At 38.9% G+C, this 23252-nt stretch overlaps 2 protein-coding genes across 2 annotated transcripts; both read left to right on the top strand.

The window, feature by feature from the left end:
• Window positions 1–183: 183 nt before the first annotated feature.
• CKAP2 (cytoskeleton associated protein 2) lies at window positions 184–10475 on the top strand. The gene is made up of 9 exons (XM_050332934.1): window positions 184–247; window positions 1819–1906; window positions 2664–2739; window positions 4499–5322; window positions 6283–6469; window positions 6996–7163; window positions 7710–7782; window positions 8491–8881; window positions 9755–10475. Exons 1-9 carry the CDS (start codon window positions 187–189, stop codon window positions 9990–9992), a joined length of 2106 nt encoding a protein of 701 aa, XP_050188891.1. The 5' UTR covers window positions 184–186; the 3' UTR covers window positions 9993–10475.
• A 1711-nt stretch (window positions 10476–12186) lies between these two features.
• NEK3 (NIMA related kinase 3) lies at window positions 12187–23019 on the top strand. The gene is given in 14 exon segments (XM_050331859.1): window positions 12187–12303; window positions 13131–13224; window positions 13461–13558; window positions 14598–14681; window positions 15381–15448; window positions 15568–15654; window positions 16758–16812; window positions 18641–18841; window positions 19190–19259; window positions 19849–19918; window positions 20802–20899; window positions 21329–21451; window positions 22521–22655; window positions 22898–23019. Coding segments are annotated over 14 exon segments (1371 nt in total). The 3' UTR covers window positions 22969–23019.
• Window positions 23020–23252: the final 233 nt, after the last annotated feature.

Genomic DNA, 23252 nt, shown 5'->3' with positions numbered 1-23252 from the left:
ACCGTGCGCGGCCGCCCCGCGCCCTCTGGCGGCGGCTCAGGGAGCGGCCGCCATGTTCGCCACCGCGCGGCGGCACGGGAGGGCAGCGCCCGCCCCCCGCCATTGGCCAGTTCGAGCCCCGCGGCCCGGCCCACCGGGGCGGCCCCGCCGGCCGGCGCGCGATTCAAACGCTGGCTGCCCGCGGCCATGGCGGCGCGCGCCGCTCCGCTGCTCCCGGCCAGCCGCAGGTCCGAGCCCGCCTTCCGAGGTACGGCCGGGGGAGAGGGGCACCGGCGGGCTGAGCTGCCCCCCTACCCCGCACACACACGCTGCCCGGCCGCGCGGGGCTGAGCGTTACCGCTCGTCGTTACGGCCCCACGAACGGGGGAGCCGGTGGGAGCGGGGGAGCCGGTGGGAGCGGGGGAGCCGGTGGGAGCGGGGGAGCCGGTGGGAGCGGGGGAGCCGGTGGGAGCGGGGGAGCCGGTGGGAGCGGGGGAGCCGGTGGGAGCGGGGAGCCGGTCGCTCTCCCCGAGAAGCCGAAAGCGAGGGAAAGCGCCCCAGGCCTTGGCAGCAGCGCTCGCTGTCGTGGTGTTAGAGCTTCGCCCTGCCCTGACAGCGCTGGGGCCGGTGCGGACCGCACCCCGTCGCATCCCACACCTCGCCCTGTCATCCCATCCCCTGGCCCAGGCAGGGCTCCTGGGGTAGAAGCCGTCCCTCAGGACGAAAGAGACGCCCTAACGTAAGAGCGTCCCACTGAAACCAGCAAATGTGCCGCTGATCTAGGTCCGTCCTCTTGTGTTCATTTACTTTCTGAACGGTTTGGCTCCTGCAACTTAAAGCAACAGAGTTGCTTTGAATGGGACTTTGCTGTTTGTGCGAAGGGCGGTGCGAGCTGTTTCCAAAGCAGAAGGTGCTGGGGGGCCTTTGGGGTGCTTGCTGCTATGCAGCATCTCTTGGCAGGTGCATCTTTGCTGTAGCGTCTTCAGAAGCAGGTGGCGTACACGGTCTTTCGTAAACTTTGTCCAGAGAAGGGCAGCGAAGCTGGTGAAGGGTTGGAGCAAAAGTCCCTCGAGGAGCGGCAGAGGAGGGTGGGGTTGTTCAGCCTGGAGGAGGCTCAGGGGGACCTTATCACTCTTTGCAACTACCTCAAAGGAGGTTGTAGCCAGGTGGGAGTTGGTCTCTTCGCCCAGTCAACTAGTGACAGGACGAGAGGACGTAGTCTCAAACTGTGACACGGGAGGTTGGACATTAAAAGGAGTTTCTTCACAGAATGGGTGATTAGACGTTAGAATAGGCTGCCCAGGGAAGTGGTGGAGGCACCGTCCCTGGAGGGACAATCACAGCTGTCTTAGGACCTATTCAGGATCACTTTGTGCTGTTATTGACACTCCTGTTAGTCCAACATTTGCACAGATGCCCAGGTGACAGTGGAAGATAAGCAAATGATTTTACAGGTGATCACTTGGGTTCATGTGTGTGGTGTTTTTCATGTGTGCTATGCTTGCTGCTGCCATAGATGAAAAGTGTGCTTGCTGATGAGTGAGCCTGACTTCTTCCCATCAAATAATTGTGTTTCTTTTGGGTTAACGCAGCAAAACAACCAACTTGTAGAGCTGTGAAATACATTCAAGTGCCCCTTGAATATATCCTTTCTCAAGAAATGAATGTGTAATTGCGACGTGAATATTGAACTAAAAACATCCTTAATCCATAATGTCTCTGTTTCATAAAGTCTTGATGCTTTTCTAATTGCATTTCCTTTTTTTTACTAAGAATCAAAGTTTGTCTTTTGCCATATTAGCTGAAAATGTACTAAGTCTGTCTTTTAAAACCCACTAGAACAAAGGCGACAAAAAGTCGAAGAATATTTGTCAAGAAAGAAGACTTTTTCTGGTGTGCCCATTCAAGAAAACCAGACATCGATCAGGTAGTATTTCTGCTATGGCTTAAATTCTTTATATTCACTAATATACCTTAATTTTCATCTCAGCTGTCTTCTGTAAGATCATCTGATGCAAAGGTACCATCTGTGAACTGGAATGTTCATTTTCAGTCACATGAAGTAATGCCACATGTTTTTTATAATGCATCGCGAAGCATCTGAGGAAGAGCTTGGATTTGTAACTCTAAGCTGAGATGTTTTTCTTCTGAGCTGTCAATACATTTTCATAGTTGCTAGGAGACAATACTGGTTTGGTGGTTTTGTAACTCACTGGGTAGTCTGATGCCAGCTCTGGTGCGTGATTGAAGGTTTTGGAACCTGTCACTATGGTAGAAACTAGGTGTCCTTGTTCAGACTCGCCTCAAATGGCCTGGGCTCTGATGGTTGCAGTAGCTTCGACTCCTTGAGCTACTCCTCCTTTGCCCTCAACTGCAGAATTTAGAAACTTAAACTTCTGTAGCAAATGCATCAGGTTAGACAAGTTGGTGCTCATCCTTAAACATGAGAAACCTGCAGTCAATTCCAATCTGTTAGCCAGCTCTTCGTGGTGTAGGATGGGATGTTTTGCAGTCTGGGCCCTGATCAGTGGTTGCTTAATTTTTATTTTTTTTTTTTTTTTTCTGGAAGAATAGTACAAGCTAAACAGAAATACTTCAGTGTGAGTTCAGCCTGCTGACTGCCAACTGGACCAAAAATACATTCCTTTGTTGCATGATTTAAGATTTTATTTTTTTTTAAGCAGTAACAGAACTAGGAGAGCAACTAGCAATAAGGTGCAAGAAAACTTACAGCTCTCAACATCTCCAAAGCCAGAAATGGTAAGTTTTTGACTGATATTTAAATACTGATGGTACTCTGTTCCTGCAGCTACAACATTCCACTCACTTAAATCATATTTACGTTATATGACTTCCAGTGCATGAGAAGTTTTCAGGCACAGAAGTGCAGTTTGTTAAAACTTTATTCAGTCACTATTTATTATATGCTTTCTGCAAAGCTGTCACATTACAGTATGTAATGGATCATATTGATATTCAGTTTGTACCCAATGGGAGAGGGAGTTAGAGGATACCATTGTTGCTGAAATAATGCTTTAATTTTAACAACTTTCTTAAGAATCTCTGATATTTTTTTTAATATATTTTCAGTCTTTAGGGAATTAATTTAAAATCTGATTAAGGTCTTCTTACAAAGTAGAGAAGTCTTCTATTTATACTCTGTTACTTGGAAGAAAACCGAATCATTAACAAAACTAACTGTTGAGTGTGGTTTTTCAGTTGTGTACTGGCAAATCTAATGTAACCAGAAGTAGGTGCCAATATCTAATCAGAATGTAATGGAACATGTTCCCTATATAATTTCATGTCACTTTTCCAAAATTAAGATGCAAATGGTTGTGCTGCTTAGAAATAGCAAAATAGAGATTCTTCTTCAGATCTGTTCTCAGGGAAGTTGAGATAAAAATAAACACAAGACCTGGGTTCATGTTAGGCAGTTTTGAATGTGAGTTACCAAAGATTTGAGATGCAGAGTTATTTGAGAAGGAAACCAATAACCTTAAAACTTCAAAACAGAATGTTGAGGGGAAAAATTCCAAAAGTGAGAATGAAGTTGGGGTTTTTTTAGAAGTTTCCAGAAGGGACATATTTTGTTTTGTATAAATGTCTTGTGTGATTTTAAAGTGAAGTTAAGCTACATAGCTTCCTGAAATAACAACTCTCATACTCAAGCTCTAGTTATAGAAATCAAATAGGTCAAATCTAACTTCTACTCCTGAATGACAGACCAAGAAATAAGATGCAGTGTAGTTTTCTTACAGTTTGAGGGCATCTTAAATAAAAGAGTATCAGCCTCTGCAGAAGTCCATGTGTCATTCGTGTTTTTTTCCTGCCTTAGATATTTCACTCTTTCAAAAGTTGCTGCTTGGACAATGCTGAATTAGTTGCTGTAGAGCATCTTCTTTGGAGGAGAAGACTAGATCCCACTACTCATGGAGGGTTGTGCTGAGAACATATGGCTGAGAGTTTCAGGGAGTAGTAAATCCATACAAAACTGACATAACTATTCTTGACTTACAGCATCCTGTAGCTCAATAGTAAGAAAAACTCTCCCTCTTCTGGTAACAACTCCTAGTGCCCTAATTAAAGGTTTTACTCACTACCTCCTGCTAGTAGACTATCCACACTAAGTGGAGGAATGGTGCTGCCATTAAGTGATGAGGTAGGTAGAGATACTGCTTTTGACTATATACAGTCTAAAGCAAGTTTCTATTTATAACTTTTCTTAGAAGGTAATTTTGGCAGTTAAAAGCCAGTAGTTACTTTGAGAGTTTTGTTTCTTACTTCCAAGGCAGAATTTAAGCAATTTTTATTTGATTTTTTTTTTAATGTGAATTCTGCAATAATAGTTGACAAATATTCTACTCAATATTTATACACTGCTTCTGTAGGTACTTCTTAAGTGGCATTTACCTTTAATCACTTCAGTCCTATAAATCAGTGGAAGCAACTTTAGAAAAAAGTAACATGCAGAATGAAGGTACTTCTAACATTACCGTGGATTTGCTTTTGATTTCAGGAAAATAAAGAGAATGATGATAAACTGTCATGGGATCAATCAAGTGTAAGCTCAGAAAAAAATGTTACTTTAAACTCTTCCACAATCCCACTGACAAGTTACCTCTCAGGGACAAACTGGAATCTTGAAGGTAAAGCTTCAAAGGCCAAAGCTCCTGAAACAAAATCTCAGCATGCATCACTTAGTAAAGCCTTCTTGGAAATAAAAAGAATAAGAGAGAAGCAATTGATTGCGGAAAAACAAAATGCAAGTATCAGCCTACCAAAGAAACCAGCACTTGGCAAATATCGTGGCAAAGTTATCCCATCCAAGATAAATTCCTTCCGAAAAACAGTAAAAACTGAGGGGGAGAAAGGTTCTTTGCCAGAGAAGAAGCTTCTTCCTTCTGCCACCAAACAAGCAGCAAGTTCTATGTCCACAAAAAGCTGTAGTGCAGTTCTGAAGAACATCAAAGTCACAAACAACCCTAAGTCTGTAAAATCGAGTGTTGTCCTGCCATTTCACAGCAAGCCACCTGACAAAGCTGCTATTAACACGCAGTCTGGTCTGAAGAAACAGCAACTGACATTTGCTGCAGCACCAAAGAAAATAACAGTCCAAAAACTGGCTGGTGGAAGGGGACCACAGCCACCAAAGGCTGCTTCTAGCAATCCTGACCACAGAGTGCGAGGTGTGAAGAAATGTGCAGATTTTTGTGAAGCTCCAAGACCAGAAACTCCAGCAAAACCAGTTTCTGTTGCTCCTGCTACAAAACCAGGACAGAATTCTAAAACTAATGGCCACAGAAACTCTATTCTGCCAAAAGAGTCAGCAGAAGAGAGAAGGTAAGTGTATTACTCTTGTGGCTTGATCTTGGAGGTTATTTACCTTCTTTCCAAGAATACCTAGTTTGACCTATTTCTTGCTGTAGGTACACTGAAAAAAATTATCTGAACATTTAAACTTGATGCCCAGGCGCGGACTAACTGCAGCAGTTCTCCGGGCTTATAGCTTGTCCAGCGCAGTTAGAAAATAGATGTTGCTAAAGCTGTTTTTTTTAGGCTAAGTGTTGTGACAGCCTTAAGCATGACAGATAATCCTGTAAGTGAATTTCACATGCATGTCACGCTTTAAAAAAAAGATGACTGATGCTGGATGTATATAGAAGTGAGCAACTTTACAGACTGAAGGAGAGCACTTATCAATGACATTTTTCGATTAGGTGAAGGCAGCCTAGACAATGGGGAGAAACATGATTCATAATCTAAAACTTACTAAATATTCTTGATAAAAAAGGGCCTTGTGGAAATTCACATTTACTAAAAATTGATGATCTAGGGGGATGGGGTTGCAATGAAACATGAAAACTGAATAATGCATCACATCAGTTTCAGATTTTAAAAACTGTGTTATAGGGTTGTTCTGGGATGCTCCATGCTTTTTGTCTTAAGAGATTGCTTCTAGTTTTCTGTGAAGTGGGATTAGGGAAAAAAGGTGACACAGAAGAATAACTCAGAAGCATTTTTTACCCTCTTTTGAAAACAAGGGTCTGTAACTTAAGTCTACTGGAAAGGAAGAGGTTAAAGTGTTCTGAGCTGACATATACCTAAAGCAGACAGTGGTATGCATGGTTCTGAAATTTCCATGCAGATCTAAATGGCAGCTGTATTCCTTTTGGGATTAAAGGGAGAAGAGTTGAACTATCTGGAAAGAATATCTTTGAATGACTTAGCCTAGTTAGTGTCAGTCAATGTCAAAAATTATAAAACATCTGTCACTTCAGCTAACAATATTCTTAAATGCAGAGCTCGCCTGGAAGATTGGAGAGCATCTAGAGGAAAAGTGATGAGACGACCTCCTGCATTTGCACTTCTTGGACCCCAGTCTAAAAGTGAAGAACAAGAATACTCTTCTGCTGATGCTTTAAAGCACATATTACATAGTGAAAAGGTCAACAAGACTCTCAGTGAATGCCTGCAGTTAGCAGCACAGGTATTTGGACCCTTGCCTACTGAGTTCTGATCATACAGTTCCCCACAACATACAAGTCCTACAGGTGTGCTAAGCCCGTGTGAATCGGGTGCAGGGGAATAATTGCTCCCCAATTAAGCAATGTCATAGCTTTTGCCAACACCTGAAGAAATAAAGCTTTACTGATTTACTGAATTACCGAATAAGAATAGGCAATAATGGTAATAATAGTAGAGCTATAACAGTAGAAGAGTTATAACATAGTAAATAGCTAGAAGGAATTAATCTAAAACAAGTTTGCATTTGCAGAAACTTGTCTGTACTTCTGAATAAGTCTGTTTCAGGTAGTTCTGAAGATGTCTATACATTCTACTATCCCTTCTACTCATAATACCGTATAAATAATTCTCATTTGGAAGAATAGGTGCATAACAATTCTTCTACCAGAGAAAGAAAAAAATATTTGCTTTCTAGTTCAAAACCAGCTAAACTACGGCACCTCAATGTGTTAACTGCATTTAAATTTCTGCTTTTGTGTTGACTTTAGGGATGTCAAGGTGATGAAGTACGTGCCATGTTGGAAGATCTCACACTGAGCATTCCTGGGGTTAAAAAGCTTGCGAAATATTGGATCTGCTGCATGCATCTTGAGCAGAGGGGCTCTCTTGAAAAGCTTATTGCTGTCTATGAGGAGGCCATTTTGGCAGGAGCAATGGTAAGCAGCTTTTCTCAAAGTTTAACAATTAGGCATGAAAGTATGGTATGTAAAATACAACTGCTTCTGATTTTATTAAATCCTTTTACGGTTGAAGGAGATCCATGTGACTTACTTAAACATTAAAATAATGGATTTAGTTTGCTCTGTAAGCACTGTAGGCTTTTAAGGCTTTTAAGAAGGGTTTTAGGATCATTGAATTGCCATATGATGTTCCGCCTAGAAGGCATTAAGGATTGAGATTTCTAGTATCACTAGAAACCCAAAACATATCTTAATTTTACACTTATTGATGGACTTCACTTCTGTGCTTTATTATTAGCAAGATTTCAGGACATCAAATAACAGCTTTAGAGCACCAAATGCAGAAAATACAGGATTCACTTGTTTTCTGACTTATGTCTGAACAGCACTGAATAAAGAGTTTCTAAGATGAACCTCATGTGATCTGTACCACTTTCCCTGTAACTGTTATATGAAATAAATAAGCTGAAATAATGATTATTTTTGGAATTGTTTTTCTAAAACAGTACAACTTTTTTTCAGCCTAAAGAGGAACTACGACACACACTAATAGATACTATGAAAAATAATGAAAGCCTTTTCAAGTCTGAGAATGGTAAGTTTGAGTACTCTATTCTAGTTAAATGTTTGACTTAACAGGCAACACAAGCTGTGTACAGAACACAAACTATTTGTGTTGATATTAAATTTTATTTCATAGAAAATTTTCTGTGATAATTTTGTACTTAATTGTCTTTGAAAACAATCTTGACTAACCAAATACTTTTCAATAGTGGGCATGTTAAAATGATTGGAGATGCTCTTGTATTCAAACTTTCTACTTAAACTTTATCAAAGCTATTTCAGCCTGATAATCAAAGAGTAAATAAAAACATTCTTGTGAGCTACAAATCAATGCTTCTTTGACACAGACTCCTTCACTACCAGAAGCATGGTTGTGTTTTGGCATCGTGTCAATTAAAGGTTCTAAATATTCTAGTTTTTGAAGTAAAGTAGCCATAAATATTCCCATTCAGTATAACATAACCTGACAAGTATTTGAACCCAAAAACTAAAATATTTGTTCAGAGCTGCTGCACTTGGAACGTAAGAGAATGACTTCTCAGGATGTGTACTTAGTTTTGAGGTTGCAGGTTCTCAAAGGTGACTAAAATTATTAGTAATTTAAATTGTTGTGGCTCAGTCTCAATGCTTACTTAACTTTCATTCTCATGTAAAGCTCTAAAATTTCAGGATCTCTCTAAAACATTCTCTTTAGTTGTAACTAATCACAACTGTACTTTTTTCTGTATTTTATTTTTAGGGAGAACTATGATAGAAGCTCATTTAAGTGAGTTAGTGGAAGTCAGCAAGGAACCAAATTCATCCATAGAGCCAGTTCAGGAAACCTTCAAGGATTTCTGCTCTGATGATATCCAAAAAGCAGAGAGTGATAACAAGAAGGCAGAGGCAAGCAGTGAAGCTGTCCAGAAAGAAGAAACTGATTTAGATTTAAAACCAAGGGAACAGATCTTGCCAAAAAAGAATAAAAAGCACAAGGGTAAAGAACGTTCAAAAAAGAAAGCGAAATGCGAAACAGAACGGCGTGAGGATGGGATAAAAGATATGGCCCAAGCAGTTAATTCTCCTGAGAAGGCGAATGACACATCTTGTTCAATGAAAAACGATCCTCCTACCACACCATACTTGGAAAGGTAAGAGTACTTCAGATAACTGTGGAAAGTCTGCAGTGTCTGGAGAAAAAATAATATTTGTGTCCTATTGAAACAGGGAGGTGTTGCATTTCTTAACACCTGCTTAAAAGCTCTCAAGAACTTTTATTTTTTGGATTGCTTCCTCTTCCTTCAGAAGGAAGTATTTTTAAATAAATTCCTCTATTTACTCAAACTGTTTTGCTTTGTGAATGCCTCACTACAGAGTAACCAGACTTTTGTGACAGAGACATAAATTCTGTGTTTGGGATGCCCTCCCACAGTCCACATCACAGTAGCAGGTCTACACTGAGCTAGGTAAAGAGAAAGCAGTTCTCTCCAGTCCTCTCCTTTTCAAATGCAGATATGATTGTATGTCATGCAACACAGAAATACTGAACAAGATGTAAGTGTCCCGTAGTGGTTATCTTGAGGCAAAAATCTGGGTAGTAACCTTCGTACAAACCAGATAATATTGACATTATTTTTTTTACCACAAGGTTTCTTCTAAGATAGCAGCCGTAGGAAAGTTGTGCTCAGCTTTGACATCTGATGAAGATGGAGACCTGGGAGCAGTCTGCTATCCCTCACAGCAGGAAGAGCAATTTGCCCTTGATGGAATAGGGAGGGATCTTCCTTTGGGAACTGTTTTCAGGAGATTCTCTGGTTTAAAATATTTTGCCCAAGAAAAGTTGTGTATCTAGTTCTAACTGTATGAATGGGAAAGGGCCTGTTTCCTTTGGTTGTGGGAATGGGAAAGAGTTGAATGTGAATCACAACTTGCTGTTTCTGCTAGATGCTACAAAGGTAACTTGTATGATGGTGTGCCTATATTTAATGATTTGTGATTTTTCTTTTTTTTTTTCTTTCTCAAAGCGTGAAGATGTCTTATGAGGCAAATTACTGCAGTGCTAAAGATCTGAAAATTGTAACCCCCTTGCGATATTCTCAACGCATTCGGGAGAAAATGTGCAAGCTATCTGATACTGGCAAAGATCAAGATCCATGTGTTTCTTCACTTGAACAGCTGGGAGAATTGGAATCCGAAGCCACTGTATTTATCCACAAAGAGAGCAATGCCTTCCAAGAAACAAATGCTGAAATAGAAGAGTAAAAAGTAGTGTTACTGCTATTCAGGGGTCAAAGATTTGATTTTAAGGAGAGTTGAGTGGGATTTGTTTTTAGCAGCTTTGAGAAAGGAGCTATCTACAACTGGATGGCTTAAGGTAAAATTTGACTGCCTGAGTCACTAAATAAACTTTTAAAGTTTCTGCCATTTCAAAATTGTAATAAATCTGCTCTGGTTTAGTACTAGATTGATGTCTGTGTTTAACTATGTTTCATTAAATATGAAATTAAGGATTAGGTGTAAAGCTTCATGTTGTAGTATATTGCTAATATCTACTGTTTTCCTGTTGCAGTTGCAGAACTCTAGGAACCTTTCAGTTTAACAAAATAAAAAGAAGTGTAGACATTCTAACAAGTCCCTATGTACTACAACATCTAGTTTTGAAAACTGAAGCCAGCTTGTAAGGTGTAGGCTAAATTTAAACTTTTATTTAGTTTTAGAGGTGTTTCAACAAAAAACATTTTAATCTCTTTAGTTACTGACATTGTTCATTATCAAGTAATCTTAGATAAGGTCTGATACACTACTTACTATGTGACTGTTTTAATGTTGGTTTGCATTAGTCTCTAATACAGTAGACATTAAACTCATCAACTGAGTTGCGTTTGTTCTTTATTTATAGGCTTTACACTGTAAACTATGTAGTCTATTCTTGAAAGTGAACTGTCAAAGCAGAACACTGAGATTTCCCACACTCGGCGCACTCGGTGTTTCCCTATTTCAGCCTGAGGGACAGCCCTCTGTGCCAGTGGCACCGCCTCAGGGGCGGGGGCTGGGCGTTCCGTCCCAGGCAGCTCCGTTCTCTTCCCCATCCTCCGCCCCCAGCCCAGTCCGTCGTGGCCTTGGAGCCGGCGCTGGGCTTGTGCCAGGGGCTCTGCTCGGGCCTCCGCCCGGCGGGATTGTGGCCCGCCCAGGTGAGTACCCTGAGGGGCTGGGGGCGAGCCTCGGGCTACGGGAGCTGTAGAAACAGCCCCCACGTGCTTTTCAGAAACAACTCACCAGGTTAAAACACTGTGTGTGCACAGTATGTGCATAAAGGGATGTTTGGAACGTGGATAACCAACTTAGAAACACCGGCGTTTGGGGAAAAAAGGAAGAATAGGTCGCTGCTGTGGGTGAAATGCTTGAGGAGAAGCATTTTTAGCAGAGAAGGGAAACGTGTGAGTTTGAGCAGTTGTGGGAGCTCTCTGGTGTTGTGGGATTAGGCTCCGTAGCAATGTCCTCTCCAGAGGGAGAGAGAGGACATGGCCCCAAACTGTGTCAGGGGAGGTTTGGGTTGGACAGCAAGAGGAATTTCTTCATGGAAGGAAGGGGATGTTAAACGTTGGAACAAGTTGCCCAGGGAGGTAGTGGAGTCACCATTCCTGGAGGCGTTCGAGAAGTGACTATATGTGGCACTTAGTGCCATGGTTGTCTGGTTGACAAGGTGGTCCTCAGACTTAAAGTTGGACTTGGTGATCTCAGGGGTCTTTTCCAACCTCAGCAATTCTGTGATACAGCTTACATGCAGCGATAGAGCAACTGGGAACAGTTCAGAGCTGATGAACCAGGGGAGTTTTACACTGGATGTTAGGGAACATTTCTTTGCTGAGAGGGTGGCCAAACACTGGAAGAGACTTCTTAGAGAGGTGGTCAGAGCCCCAAGCCTGTCAGTGATTAAGAGGTATTTGCACTATCCACTTACTAATATGATTTAACTTTTGGTCACCCCTGAAATGGTCAGGTAGTTGGACTAGGTCACCATTGCAGGTCCCTTCCAACTAAAATACTCCATATCTTCCAGTTGTTGAAGTTGTTGTGCAGTAACTTTTACCAGTTTGATCCTGCTTGTGGTGTTTTAGGTGAGAATTGTCACTGGAAGCTTGAGGCTTATGTTATTGTGCCTGGGAGTTTTCTTTAGTGTTACGAAACCACGTGCAGGTAACAAAAGGAAGATGAAAAGTTGTAGGTTTGTAATTTGCATTTTCAAAGAGCTTTAGCATTTGAAATGAAAAAATGCAGTGATAATGCTGTATGATGCTTTGAGTTGCACTTTCTAGAGGCCTCATTTTCAGTAAAATCCTGATAGCAGTGCGCAGAAGTGTTACATTAATGTTGGATGGTTGTAGGTACCCACATTTATCACTCATTATTTTGAGGGTTTTTTTGAAGAGAAGTCTTGGACCTGGGCCTGTAAAGAATGGAAGAATACAAAGTGTTGAAAGCACTAGGAGAGGGATCCTTTGGCAGAGTTCTCCTACTTCATCACAGAATCAGTGATCAGAAGTACGCGATGAAGGAAATAAGACTTCCCATGGTAAGTGTGACACATACACCACCTCACCCACTGCTTAAAAAAAAGTAAAATTTAAAAAAATAGTAATTGTGCATGTGTTTTTGAAACGCTGAACACTTTTGCTGCAAATTTTGTGTATTAGACAGTTGCATGGTATGGTAACTGTATAACTATGTCTGACTTGATGTTGTTGGTACTAAGTAAAGTAGGAAAATCCGATCCAATTCAGAAAGTGCATAGTTACATTTTGGGAAGTGCAGCACATAGGAAGACAATTAGAATGAAATCCCTGATCCCTGATATCAGCCCTTGATTTCACTGGAATGCAGATTCACATGCAATGCCTAATGAGGAAATTATTATTATTATTGCTGGGAATCACTTATTTGGGTTATCTCTCTGCATCTAGATAAGCAAAAAAAAATCACTAAATGGGAGACACCAGCTTTCTGGAGCCTGAGGCTCCATTAAGATTTGGGCACTTGACTTAATATTGAGTTCATGCAGACTGTCAGCTGTTCCAAAGTCAGTGTGTGCTGCTTTGTTACATAGTTCTCCACTTTTAAAATAGAAAAAGTCATTAACTGAAATAGGAAAATATCCTCTAAAATGAAAAAAAAAAAAAAACAGAAATATTAAAATCCGAATATCTAAAAATCTCAAAGAAGTCTTCAGCTAGGAATAAACCTTAGATTAAAAAGATGGGGCTTTGGGGTTTCTAAACGACTTTTAAAAATAATTGAAAAATAATTCTTAAAAATGTTTTCCTTTTGGAAAGCGAAGTGCATTGTATGTCTATGTGAAAATCTGTAAATGTGACATTTATATAAGTGTACTTATATTTTCAGTCTTCATCTGGTGTAGAGAACTCTAGGAAGGAAGCAGTTCTTTTGGCTAAAATGAAACATCCAAATATCATTGCCTATAAAGAATCGTTTGAAGGTAAATACAAAAATTTAAATTCCTTCATTTGTTTCAAGTTGCATACTCCTCAGGGATCAAGATTACTTTCTTTTTTTGTTTACAATACATGTTATAAACAAAATACACGTTTATTGTAATGTATAATACATAGCATGTAGTCGGAGCTTTATAGTAAAAAGTATTACTTACAGTAAAAAACAGTACTTATTCTACTAATGAAAATACTAACTGTTCTCAAATTACCCAAAATTTAGCTGATGGACATCTGTATACAGTGACGGAATATTGTGACGATGGAGATCTAATGCAAAAGATTAAACACTAAAGAGGAAATTTGTTCCCTGAAGATATGGTAAGAAAAGACATTGTTTTGAACCAGAGGGCCAGAAATCCTTTTTCACGTAAACTGAAGCATGCTGCATGAACCAAATTACAGATACACTAACACTGTGAGGTACCTTAAATAAATCAAAGGCACTTACGGATAGAAAAGAGAAGTTATTTCTTTTATAATTTCCAACAGAACAAGGCAAGAATTGGACTGAAAGGATTAAAAAAGGAATTGCTGCCTGTATCTGGGAATTGTGCAGATAGTGGGAAAAACAGATTCAGGTTTGTATGCAATTAAATAAGAATTTTGCAGAAACTTGAGACAGAATTTAAAGCACAGTAAGATGTACTGCAAATGAAAAGTAAACAAAGCACTCTGGCAAGATAAATTAAGCTAGCCAAGAAGCTTAATGCTTGCATTTCAGGTAGCAATTAAATGTTTAAAGTATTCAGCAGGCATTAACTCCTTTTATCAGAGTGGCTATAAAATTACTTAGGAGAAGAGTCAAAGGGACATTGAAAGCTACTTCCTGCCACAGTTAGAAGCATCACGTGGGTTAAAATGAAAGGACCAGAAGTCTCAACTAAACGAATATTCAGATTTTCTGTGCATCTTTGTATCTTTAGGAGTTTTCTTTTGTACTTTAAAAGGAGCACATTTTGTTTTAGGAACTATGTGTTAAATCCACATGGGTTTTGTTTTTGTTTTGTTGTTTGGTGGGTGGAGTTTTTTATTTGCTAATTTACTATTAAACTGTAATTAACTTGCTTATAAAATGACCATGAGATAAAATGCCTTGTAGCAACTCCCTACCTTCATTCATCATTGTTATGTATTATTACAGCTTTCTAGACACAGGTAATAGATGTTCCCTCTGCTATATTAAACATAATTTATCGTGAACTCAGTCTTTCATGCTGATGGGAGGCCATTATGTTAGAGTTACTTTTAACTTCCAAATATTCGGAACATGGTTTTCTTTTCCTAATTTTTTTTTTATCTATTAGTATTCATTACATACAGGATTGAGCTGTTATAACTACTAGTTACTCTTTTTCAGATCCTTCAGTGGTTCGTGCAGATGTGCCTGGCTGTGAAGCACATTCATGATAAACGTGTGCTGCACAGGGATATAAAATCCAAGGTGAACAGAGCAAGTTTTTGTTGCCATTAAAGGCCTCTTCTGCGTGTAAAAGTTAAACTCCCTCTTTCATAATTTCCTGTAGCAGCTAAGTTCTTTGTTTTTTATTTAGGCCTAAGAATATCATGTAAATCAAAGTGTTGAGTGCATGGGATGATGTAATATTGTGGGTGTAACCATCGTCTAAGTATACATACATACTTCATATCCTAACTGCTGGTAGCACCAATTGCTCGTGACAAACTGCATATAATTTAAAACAATAACAGAAGTATAAAAAAAGTGTATAGATTATGCCGTTTTTAAATGTCCTGCCTCACATTCTTTTCTTTGTTACTCTTTCCTATCAGAAAGAGAGAAATTCAGACGAAAGTGTGACCTTATTGGTTTGAGTACAGCACAGAGATTAAGGCAATTCTTATCTCTTGATTCTTCCTCTGCTAATGATGCTGGGGCTTCAGGCCCATATAACCTTTCCATTTCCATGGATATAGTTCTGTGTCATGGAACCAAAGAACATGACACAGTTCTTAGCCGTTTTTTGGTGGTTTTTTTGTTAGAAGTATTAGGAGAAGCAAGTAAGAGGAAATAGAAAGATAAAATACTAGACGTGATCTCCACCATGTGTTCTGTATATACAAACTGCAGAAATGATTCCTAGAAGAATAGTTCAGTATGTTAACCTATGATCTTGAAATGCAGAACATCTTCCTCACTCAAAATGGGAAAGTGAAATTGGGAGACTTTGGATCTGCACGCCTTCTTGCACAGCATGTGGACATCTCCACTGACCTCAGTGGTGTCAAGTTTTATTTTACCATTCACAAATAGTACAGAGTTCTTAAATCATGGCTTTGCACCTGGTATTTCTTCTTTGTTGTTTCAATAGCCCGATGTCATATGCTTGCACATATGTGGGAACTCCTTATTACGTACCTCCAGAAATATGGGAAAGCATGCCATACAACAACAAAAGGTACTTGTGTTTTTACTGGTCACAAATAATGCCTGACTGATGTAGGGTTTTTTAATTGCTGTCTCAATCTGTCTTGGTGGCTTATCTGGTTTTGGTTTAGAGAAGATACTGAGCTAAAGTATTTTTAGAAAGAGGCAATTACATTTTTTTTAAGATGAAAGTGCAGAAATTCCTCTTTACTTAGGTAACTGAGAGCACAATATCTTTAGTCTTAGAAATTTGAAAACTTGTGCAGACAGCTGTTTGTTTGGGAGAGTAAATATATACGTAGAAATATACACACAAATATATACCTGTCTGTGCACATACGTAGGTATGTATTTACATCTTTTGCAGGTCTTATTTTTTTTTTTTTTTGACTCGTCATATTTTTAAAGCTCTTCACGCTGGTTATAATGTAGGGATAATGGCACAAAATGGATTACTTAGATTTACGGAGCCTAGTTATTCTTATCCTAATGCAAGAACTTCTGAGAGCATCTTGATAGTACAGTTTTTACAGCTTCTTCCCAGACTCCAAAATACTAAGCCATATTATATTCCCTTCCCTAGATATATTCTGTGACCTTAGTTGTGCAAGTGGTTTTCCAGAGGAGAGAAGAAACCTTCTAGAACTTCAGTTTTTTCTGCTCCTCTTGCAAGAAAGGTATCAGTCACTTCTTGTGCAGGTGGCAGTACTCACTTTTGATGGAAAATGATGGGGTTTTTTCTCAGTAGGAGAGTTCTTATTGGCAGGACCAGAATTCCAGCTCTCAGGATTGTGTGACTGCCATCTGATGTTAGGGTCTACGGAATACAAAGGCTTCTAAGTGTGGAAGGATAACTGTTGTTGCAGCAAATTGTTTAAGAGACATCCTAGGAATAAAAAAACAACTACAACTGTATGACATTCATATTTTTTTTTTACATCAGGGTAGGATAAAGTAAGCAAAAACATTTCCACTGGAGAGAATAAATGCATAATTATATTGTCTTTTATACTTACATTTATTTTGAGTTTACTCAATTCAGTTATGTACACAGATTGAATCTCACTTTTTCAAAGCAGGATATTAAATTGTAATTTTTGGCTCAAAATTTCTCATCCTTCTCTGTGTCTGCAGTGATACATGGTCTCTGGGGTGTATTCTGTATGAGCTGTGCACTCTAAAACATCCGGTAAGTACACCTTTATTGCTATCAGAAAAGTTTTGGAATTCCTTAAAACTTAATTAGCAGTTAGCTGTACTGTAGATTGGACTGACGTATTTGCTGCTGCTTCCAAAAGAGGGAAGTATTGCTCCACCCTTCCCACACCTCCTCCACTATGTGCCTTCTGTTTTTCAGCAGTTCTTTGGACCTACTGGACCCTTCTGTAGAAGACTAAGTTTTCAAAATTGTTAGGAAACTTTCAAAAAGTTAGAAATTGGTTAACTTCCCTCAATATCAGTGATCTGGGGCTTATTAAGGAGTCCAGCAGTAGCCAGGCAGGTTCCAGGTATCTGCTGGGATGGTGCAATGAGCATTTCATTTTACAGGATCAAAATGATCACAGGAGATGGGGGCAAAGACACTCAAAATCTTTGTTAATGTGAATATATTGTGTGCAAGTATAGTGAAAGGTAGAAAGCAATAAGCAGTTTTGTACCTCGCATCAGTGATACACCTTTGCTTATTCTTCATTCACATCAAAGAAGTCACTGTGGAAGCACTGTCCTCCTATTGGAACTGTGGGAACCCTGATGTATGGTTCCATCTTTCTGTCATTCCTGGGACACTGTCTTCTACAGTGTTGATGCTATGTTTCTTATGTGTTAACATCCTCTGGCTTCTGTGTACAGACATGTGGGTAACAGAAGAGCCCTCATCAGGATATGTTTGTTTTGCAAGAAAATGAGATCCTAATTGAGGGTGATTCTGTCATAGTTTCTTAAAAGCAGCAGTTTGCTTTTGTTGAGATAATACTATACCTTCAAATCAGAGAACCACAGAATATTCTGTTTGAAAGGGACCCACAAGGTTTATCAAAGTCCAGCTCCTGACCCTGCACAGGACAGCCCCAAGAATGATACCATATGTCTCAGAGCATTGTTCAAATCCTGTATATCAGCAAAAGATTCTCCACAGCTGCAACTTCTAGCTGTGCAAGAGTGTATTGACTGAGTGATAAAGGAGCCTGTGCATAGGTGTGTGTTAGCCTAAGTAAGTCTGTGGCAAGGCTTTGGCAGTGCCATGGCTATTCAGGCAGAGCTCAGAGCTGGGATTCAAAGGAGTGGAGTATTTTTCCCTTTTTAGCAACATTGAAATGTTATGTGTCTGGTTTTATGTGATGGTCACACATGTTCTTGCATTATCTATCAGAGGTGATACAAAATGATGCTGCACACTGTGGATGCCTGGCACTCTGCAGCCAAGCCAGCAGAGTGTACCCAAAGAAAACTTCCTGCGTGGAGGTAGAAGTTCTCAAACATTTAGATTTGCAAGAGGATATTTGTGCCTTTATAGGCTATTTTTGATAATCTTTCTTAAAATCAAAGTCTTTGTATTCCCTAGCTTGCTGTTTCACTCTTACAGTTTAAATCTGATCTGAAATACATGAATTGCTGAATTTGATTCCTATAAAATAAGATTTGATTAATCCTAAATGTGTAGGAGTAACTCTCCCATCTGCTTTCCAGTTTTAAAGATTATTGTTTGCAGTGTCCATTATGATCTGGTTTTAGTCACTGTGATGTTTTCATTCTCAGTAAATTTCTGTCATTATTGACATAATTAAATGCCCATGCAACACCCCTACAAAATGTAGAGGAAAATTACCAGGGTTGTTCTTCCACACCTCTGAAACTGTCAAACTGGAAGCCAAATCAGGTGGTAGTAAGGAAGCCTACAGAAATACATACTATGCATTTTTATATAAAAAATATTAAAGCTGCTCTTAAATAATCTCGGCTTTTTTTTACCTTATGCTTAAACACTCTGTTCTCATGTTCATTTATTTTTAATGCAGTTTCAAGCCAATTGCTGGAAACATCTCATCCTTAAGATATGCAAAGGGTCCTACAGTCCACTACCATCTCACTACTCCTATGAACTTCATTACTTAATAAAACAGATGTTTAAGAGAAATCCTCAGGATCGTCCATCAGCCAGTACTATTCTTTCAAGAGGTTGCTTAACCAAACTTATAAAAAATTGTTTGCCTTCTGAGGTATGGTATGTTCTTTGTCTCTATATTTAAGCAATTTATCTAAAATTAAAATTTTAGATACTAAATCATTTTCTCTTGTAGTTTGATTAGTGTATAACTATGAAATGTGTTGTGTAGGTCCTACTCTGAAAGCCATAAGTACAGTTGCAGACTTCTCAGAAAACCGAGTTTTTAAAAGAGTTTGTTTTGAAAATTAAAGTTGAATATTGACCTGATGCAGCTTGAAATTAGGTATTGTTAGCTGTAGCAGCACTTTTGTATAGTGACTATTTTTAACAAATAATGTAACATAGAGTTTGAGGAAGTTTAAAATGTTACAGTGCCTGCATCTCTTCATATGCATTCCAGATGATAAAAGAGTTTGAGCTGGTATTAAAGGAAACGAAGAAACATGAAGGCAGTGCAGCAGGACAAAAGGGTAAGTCCTTTTGTTGATGTAGGGAATGACAAAATGACTAGGAGATGTGAGAGCTTTAAAACGGCTATAAAACATTAGTATTATATGTTCAAATCTGATTTTAATTATTTCAAAATCTAATGTTATTGAAGCTATATAGGAAATGCTTGAAGGGTGTAAATTATATTCCAATGTAAGTGGAGTGCAAAGCTGCAATGTATACATAGTTAGTCATAAGACTTGTGCTAGAAATAATTCAGTTTTGAAACAAGCAAAACTTTTAACTGTTGCATGTATTTTAAACGTGACAGTTCTTTCTTTCCCAAAATATGGTGAAGCAAGTTATGTTCACTATTTAATTTTTAGAGAGAACGTTGGATTTTTTTCTTCTGCATAAATTAAGCTACACCAAAATTTGTACACATTTAGAACTGAACAGTAGAGGGACTCCCTGTTGAGAATGAGTTCTGTTGACAGAAGTGTGAAGAAGCTATCACATAATTTTTTATTGATTGGTTCAGTAGCACTGCTGTCATTCCTCTGGAATGCCACTTTACTACAAATGTTTGCTGAAGGTGTTAACTCTTCAATCTGTTACCTAAAGTATCAGGTAGTGTCATGGCTAGTGGAAGCTCCAATAATAGGAAAGAAAATAGGGAAAGTATTCAAATATAAATACGGTATTTGTATTTTAGTAATTTAGAATGTTCTGTATGATAGAAAAGTTCTTATGAAAAATTATTAGTATACTAAACCATATATCAGCCTACTAGATTAGCTGTCATCTGTATTCAAATTGCGGTTTTCCTGAGCATTTTTCGCCACTCTAACTTTTTGATTTTTCCCTTATTTAGTTTAGTTCCAATGTGGATTTCCTTATAATCCCATCAAAATAAAAACGCAAACAAAAAAATCCTCTCTTGTTTTTCTAAGGGTTTGGATTCTGCAAAAATGTATGCGTTTTCATTTCTTCAGGGGAACATTTAGAACAGACTGTTGTGGAAACAGCATAGTCTGAACATAATTCTCACCAGATTTTAGGACCCATGTGAGATTTCAGGTGAGGAGAATTAAGTCACAGGTAGCAAAGATGTCATTTATGGGCACATTACAACACAGCCTGACTCAGCTGTACTTGGTATATTTTTAAAAATGTGTTGCCATGGGGCTTATTTTTTTTTCCTTTTCATAGACCTGTCAATCTGAGAAGTTTAATATTTGGGTACATCTTGTTTTCCCTGGGAATCTAAATAATTTATCCTTATATTGCTTCTGTTCTTAAATGTAAAAAAAATAAAACCACAAGTATGAAGTAACTGCATGTGTGCTTAGCTTCAAAAACTGAGATTGTCTGTCAAAAAAGGGCATGCAGTGTGAAATGCAGTGCAGGAATAAATACTGTGCAGTTGCAACTGGCTTCGTGGTGTCAGTGGTTTAGTTTTCAGGTCTTCAGATCTTTAGGCCAGTGATTTTATAGCAAAACTGTTATGTTAATATTATTGCTTGGTTTTTCTCGACAACAAGGATAATGATTAATGCAGTCTTTATTTTTTTAAAGTGAAGGAAAGATGAAAGTAGCAATCGTAGCCTCTTAGAAAGGAAAAATATTCCTGAGGGTTTGAATGAAGGCACAAAGGAACAAAGGAAGTCTGAGCAAGAGGGTAAGTTTTACAGTTTTAAGGCTGATGCATTTCCTTCTGTGTAGTGGTATCTACATGTCAATGATCTAGCCATTTAAACAGGTGGCACAAACAAGCCTGAAGCTATAGAAAACCTTTCCACCACCAGTTACTTCTGCAGTTACATTGATTCATGTTGCTCTTCTGAGATGTTAAAAAAATATTTAAAAACTTATCTTGGCCAAAGTATTACAAAAATTGTTTGAAAACATTTGTAATAGAGTAGATGTATAGGGAGCTCTTACCAAGTCAGATTTGTACCCATAGAATCAAACATCACTGCTAGTTAAGTGCTTTACTCTTAGTACTGCTTGGTCTGGACAGGGCAATCGGGACAGAGAATCAAATGAGATACTTGTTATCAACCTCTTTTTGTTACAATTACAATAGAAGTGTCTGCTTTCCTTGCAGGAAGTACTGATTTGTCACATGCCCACAGGAGGCAATGGGAAAAGAGGATATCTAATACTGTACTGGATGTCCTGGAAAATGCGTCCTTGCTTTCTTCCAGTTTTACACCTGAAGAGACTGAAAGTAAGATTTAATTAAATGTGGGTTTAGTTCAAGTAATATCAGTGATTCTTTATAGATTTTAAAGGCCAAAATTTTACAGGACATGTTTAAAATGATGTAAAATTAATTTTAAAATATTTTATTAACAAACAAAAAGTCCGCTGTGCTGAAGACAATTTCTTTGTGGTTTTGTGTGACAGGAGAATTGCAAAGAGCGATGAAAACCACAGATAATGCTAGGAACCCTAAAATTATAATCATGACTAGGCAATTACCATACAGTCCTCCTCTTTATATGATGTTTGTGGAGGTAAAAATGAGGAGGTAACAATGAGGAATTCATTTGATGCAGAATGCAACTGCCCATCTTTCAAGTACAGGATAGTACTGGGAGCATAAAATGTCTGTACCTCTACTTCTGTTGTCATTAACATACAGATAAGGCCAATGTCAATCACTATCAATGATGTACCTCAGATGTGAGGCAGAGATTTTTTTCTTCCACATTAGCAGCTTTTAATTAAAACACTTAACATGAGATTTCTTCTGAAAAATGTTTCTATTTTAAAATGCACCTCACTATGCAATTGTTATAATTGTTTAATGTGATTATAGATATGTACTGTAAGGAACTCTGAATAAACGCTATAGAAATAAATAGTCAAAATATGAGTAGTCAGAAAATTCCCCAGCTGTGGTAGGAATGTTGCATGATAATTATATGCACAACAAGGGAAAAGGACAGAAAAATGCATATATTTAGATGTTCTGCTATTAAAAGGCACAAAAATGGCCTCAGGCTCCATTTTGTGAGATTCAGAGAGCCACCACATAAGAGAGCAGAGACTCTGACTCCTCACACCCCTCAACCTGTTTCTGCTGGCTCCCTGGCAGTAAAAAGTTCCACTGTGACATTTCTGTAACTTTTAATGCTGACAGTGTCAACCTCAGTTTTCTGAGAGGTCAGTGGTGCTACAGATGGAAATATCTAGACTCGTCCTGTATTTCTCTCTTGAATGTTATCTTGAATGTAATCCACACTGCTAGTGTCATTTTATCTAAGTAGTATTTATTAATATTTTCTACCCAGGTGGTGGTGTTATAAACTACAGTGAAAATAAGCCACGTAAGCAGTGGAAGAAGGAAACTCCTCGGACCCTGATGAACATTCTCAGTAATGCAGAAGTCAGCCTAGCATTTAAAATATACACAATTTATAAGAGAGGTAAATCCCCAGTTTGTGGGCAAACATTATTACAAACAGGTTTATTAATAAAGACTTTTCCCTTTTTATTTTTTTTCATACATAGCCCCCATATATAGAGATTGTGCACTTGAATTCATATCACAACAGATTGGGTGTTTAAGTTATGAAATGAGTTTATGTTTTAAGATTATGAAATGTGATGTGGACTTACAAAAAGCCAGGATTAGAATTCATGACTGATTGTACCATCTCCACTACAGCTCATTATGATGGACCTTCACTTGCAGCTCAACAGCTGAATGAAGTTGTGACCAAAATGCAGATGCTGTAGAGCCAAGTGCCCTCCATCCTGCTCGGTGGCCTGGTTGTATGTGTTTGGGGGTGCAATAAGCACACTGCAGCCCCATCAGGTAAATCCACTAAGTCAGCAGTGCTCTGTTTTGAGGGCAGGATGGTAAAATGGTACAGCTGAAGACAGATGCAGTCTGTAGATGTGCACAGCCACTGCTCTTCTTGCCCACTCCTGCCTCGCCGTCCCACTCCGTGCCTCTGCTTTCCTCTCCAACAGCTCCTGCGAGGAAGGAGGATACAGTTGGGACTGAGAAGCTCCAATGC

Source organism: Myiozetetes cayanensis, unplaced genomic scaffold, assembly GCF_022539395.1.
Source record: "Myiozetetes cayanensis isolate MyiCay16 unplaced genomic scaffold, myiCay2020 scf5-8, whole genome shotgun sequence".
Taxonomy (NCBI): Eukaryota; Metazoa; Chordata; class Aves; order Passeriformes; family Tyrannidae; genus Myiozetetes; species Myiozetetes cayanensis.
This window is presented reverse-complemented; position numbering and strand designations above follow the sequence as displayed.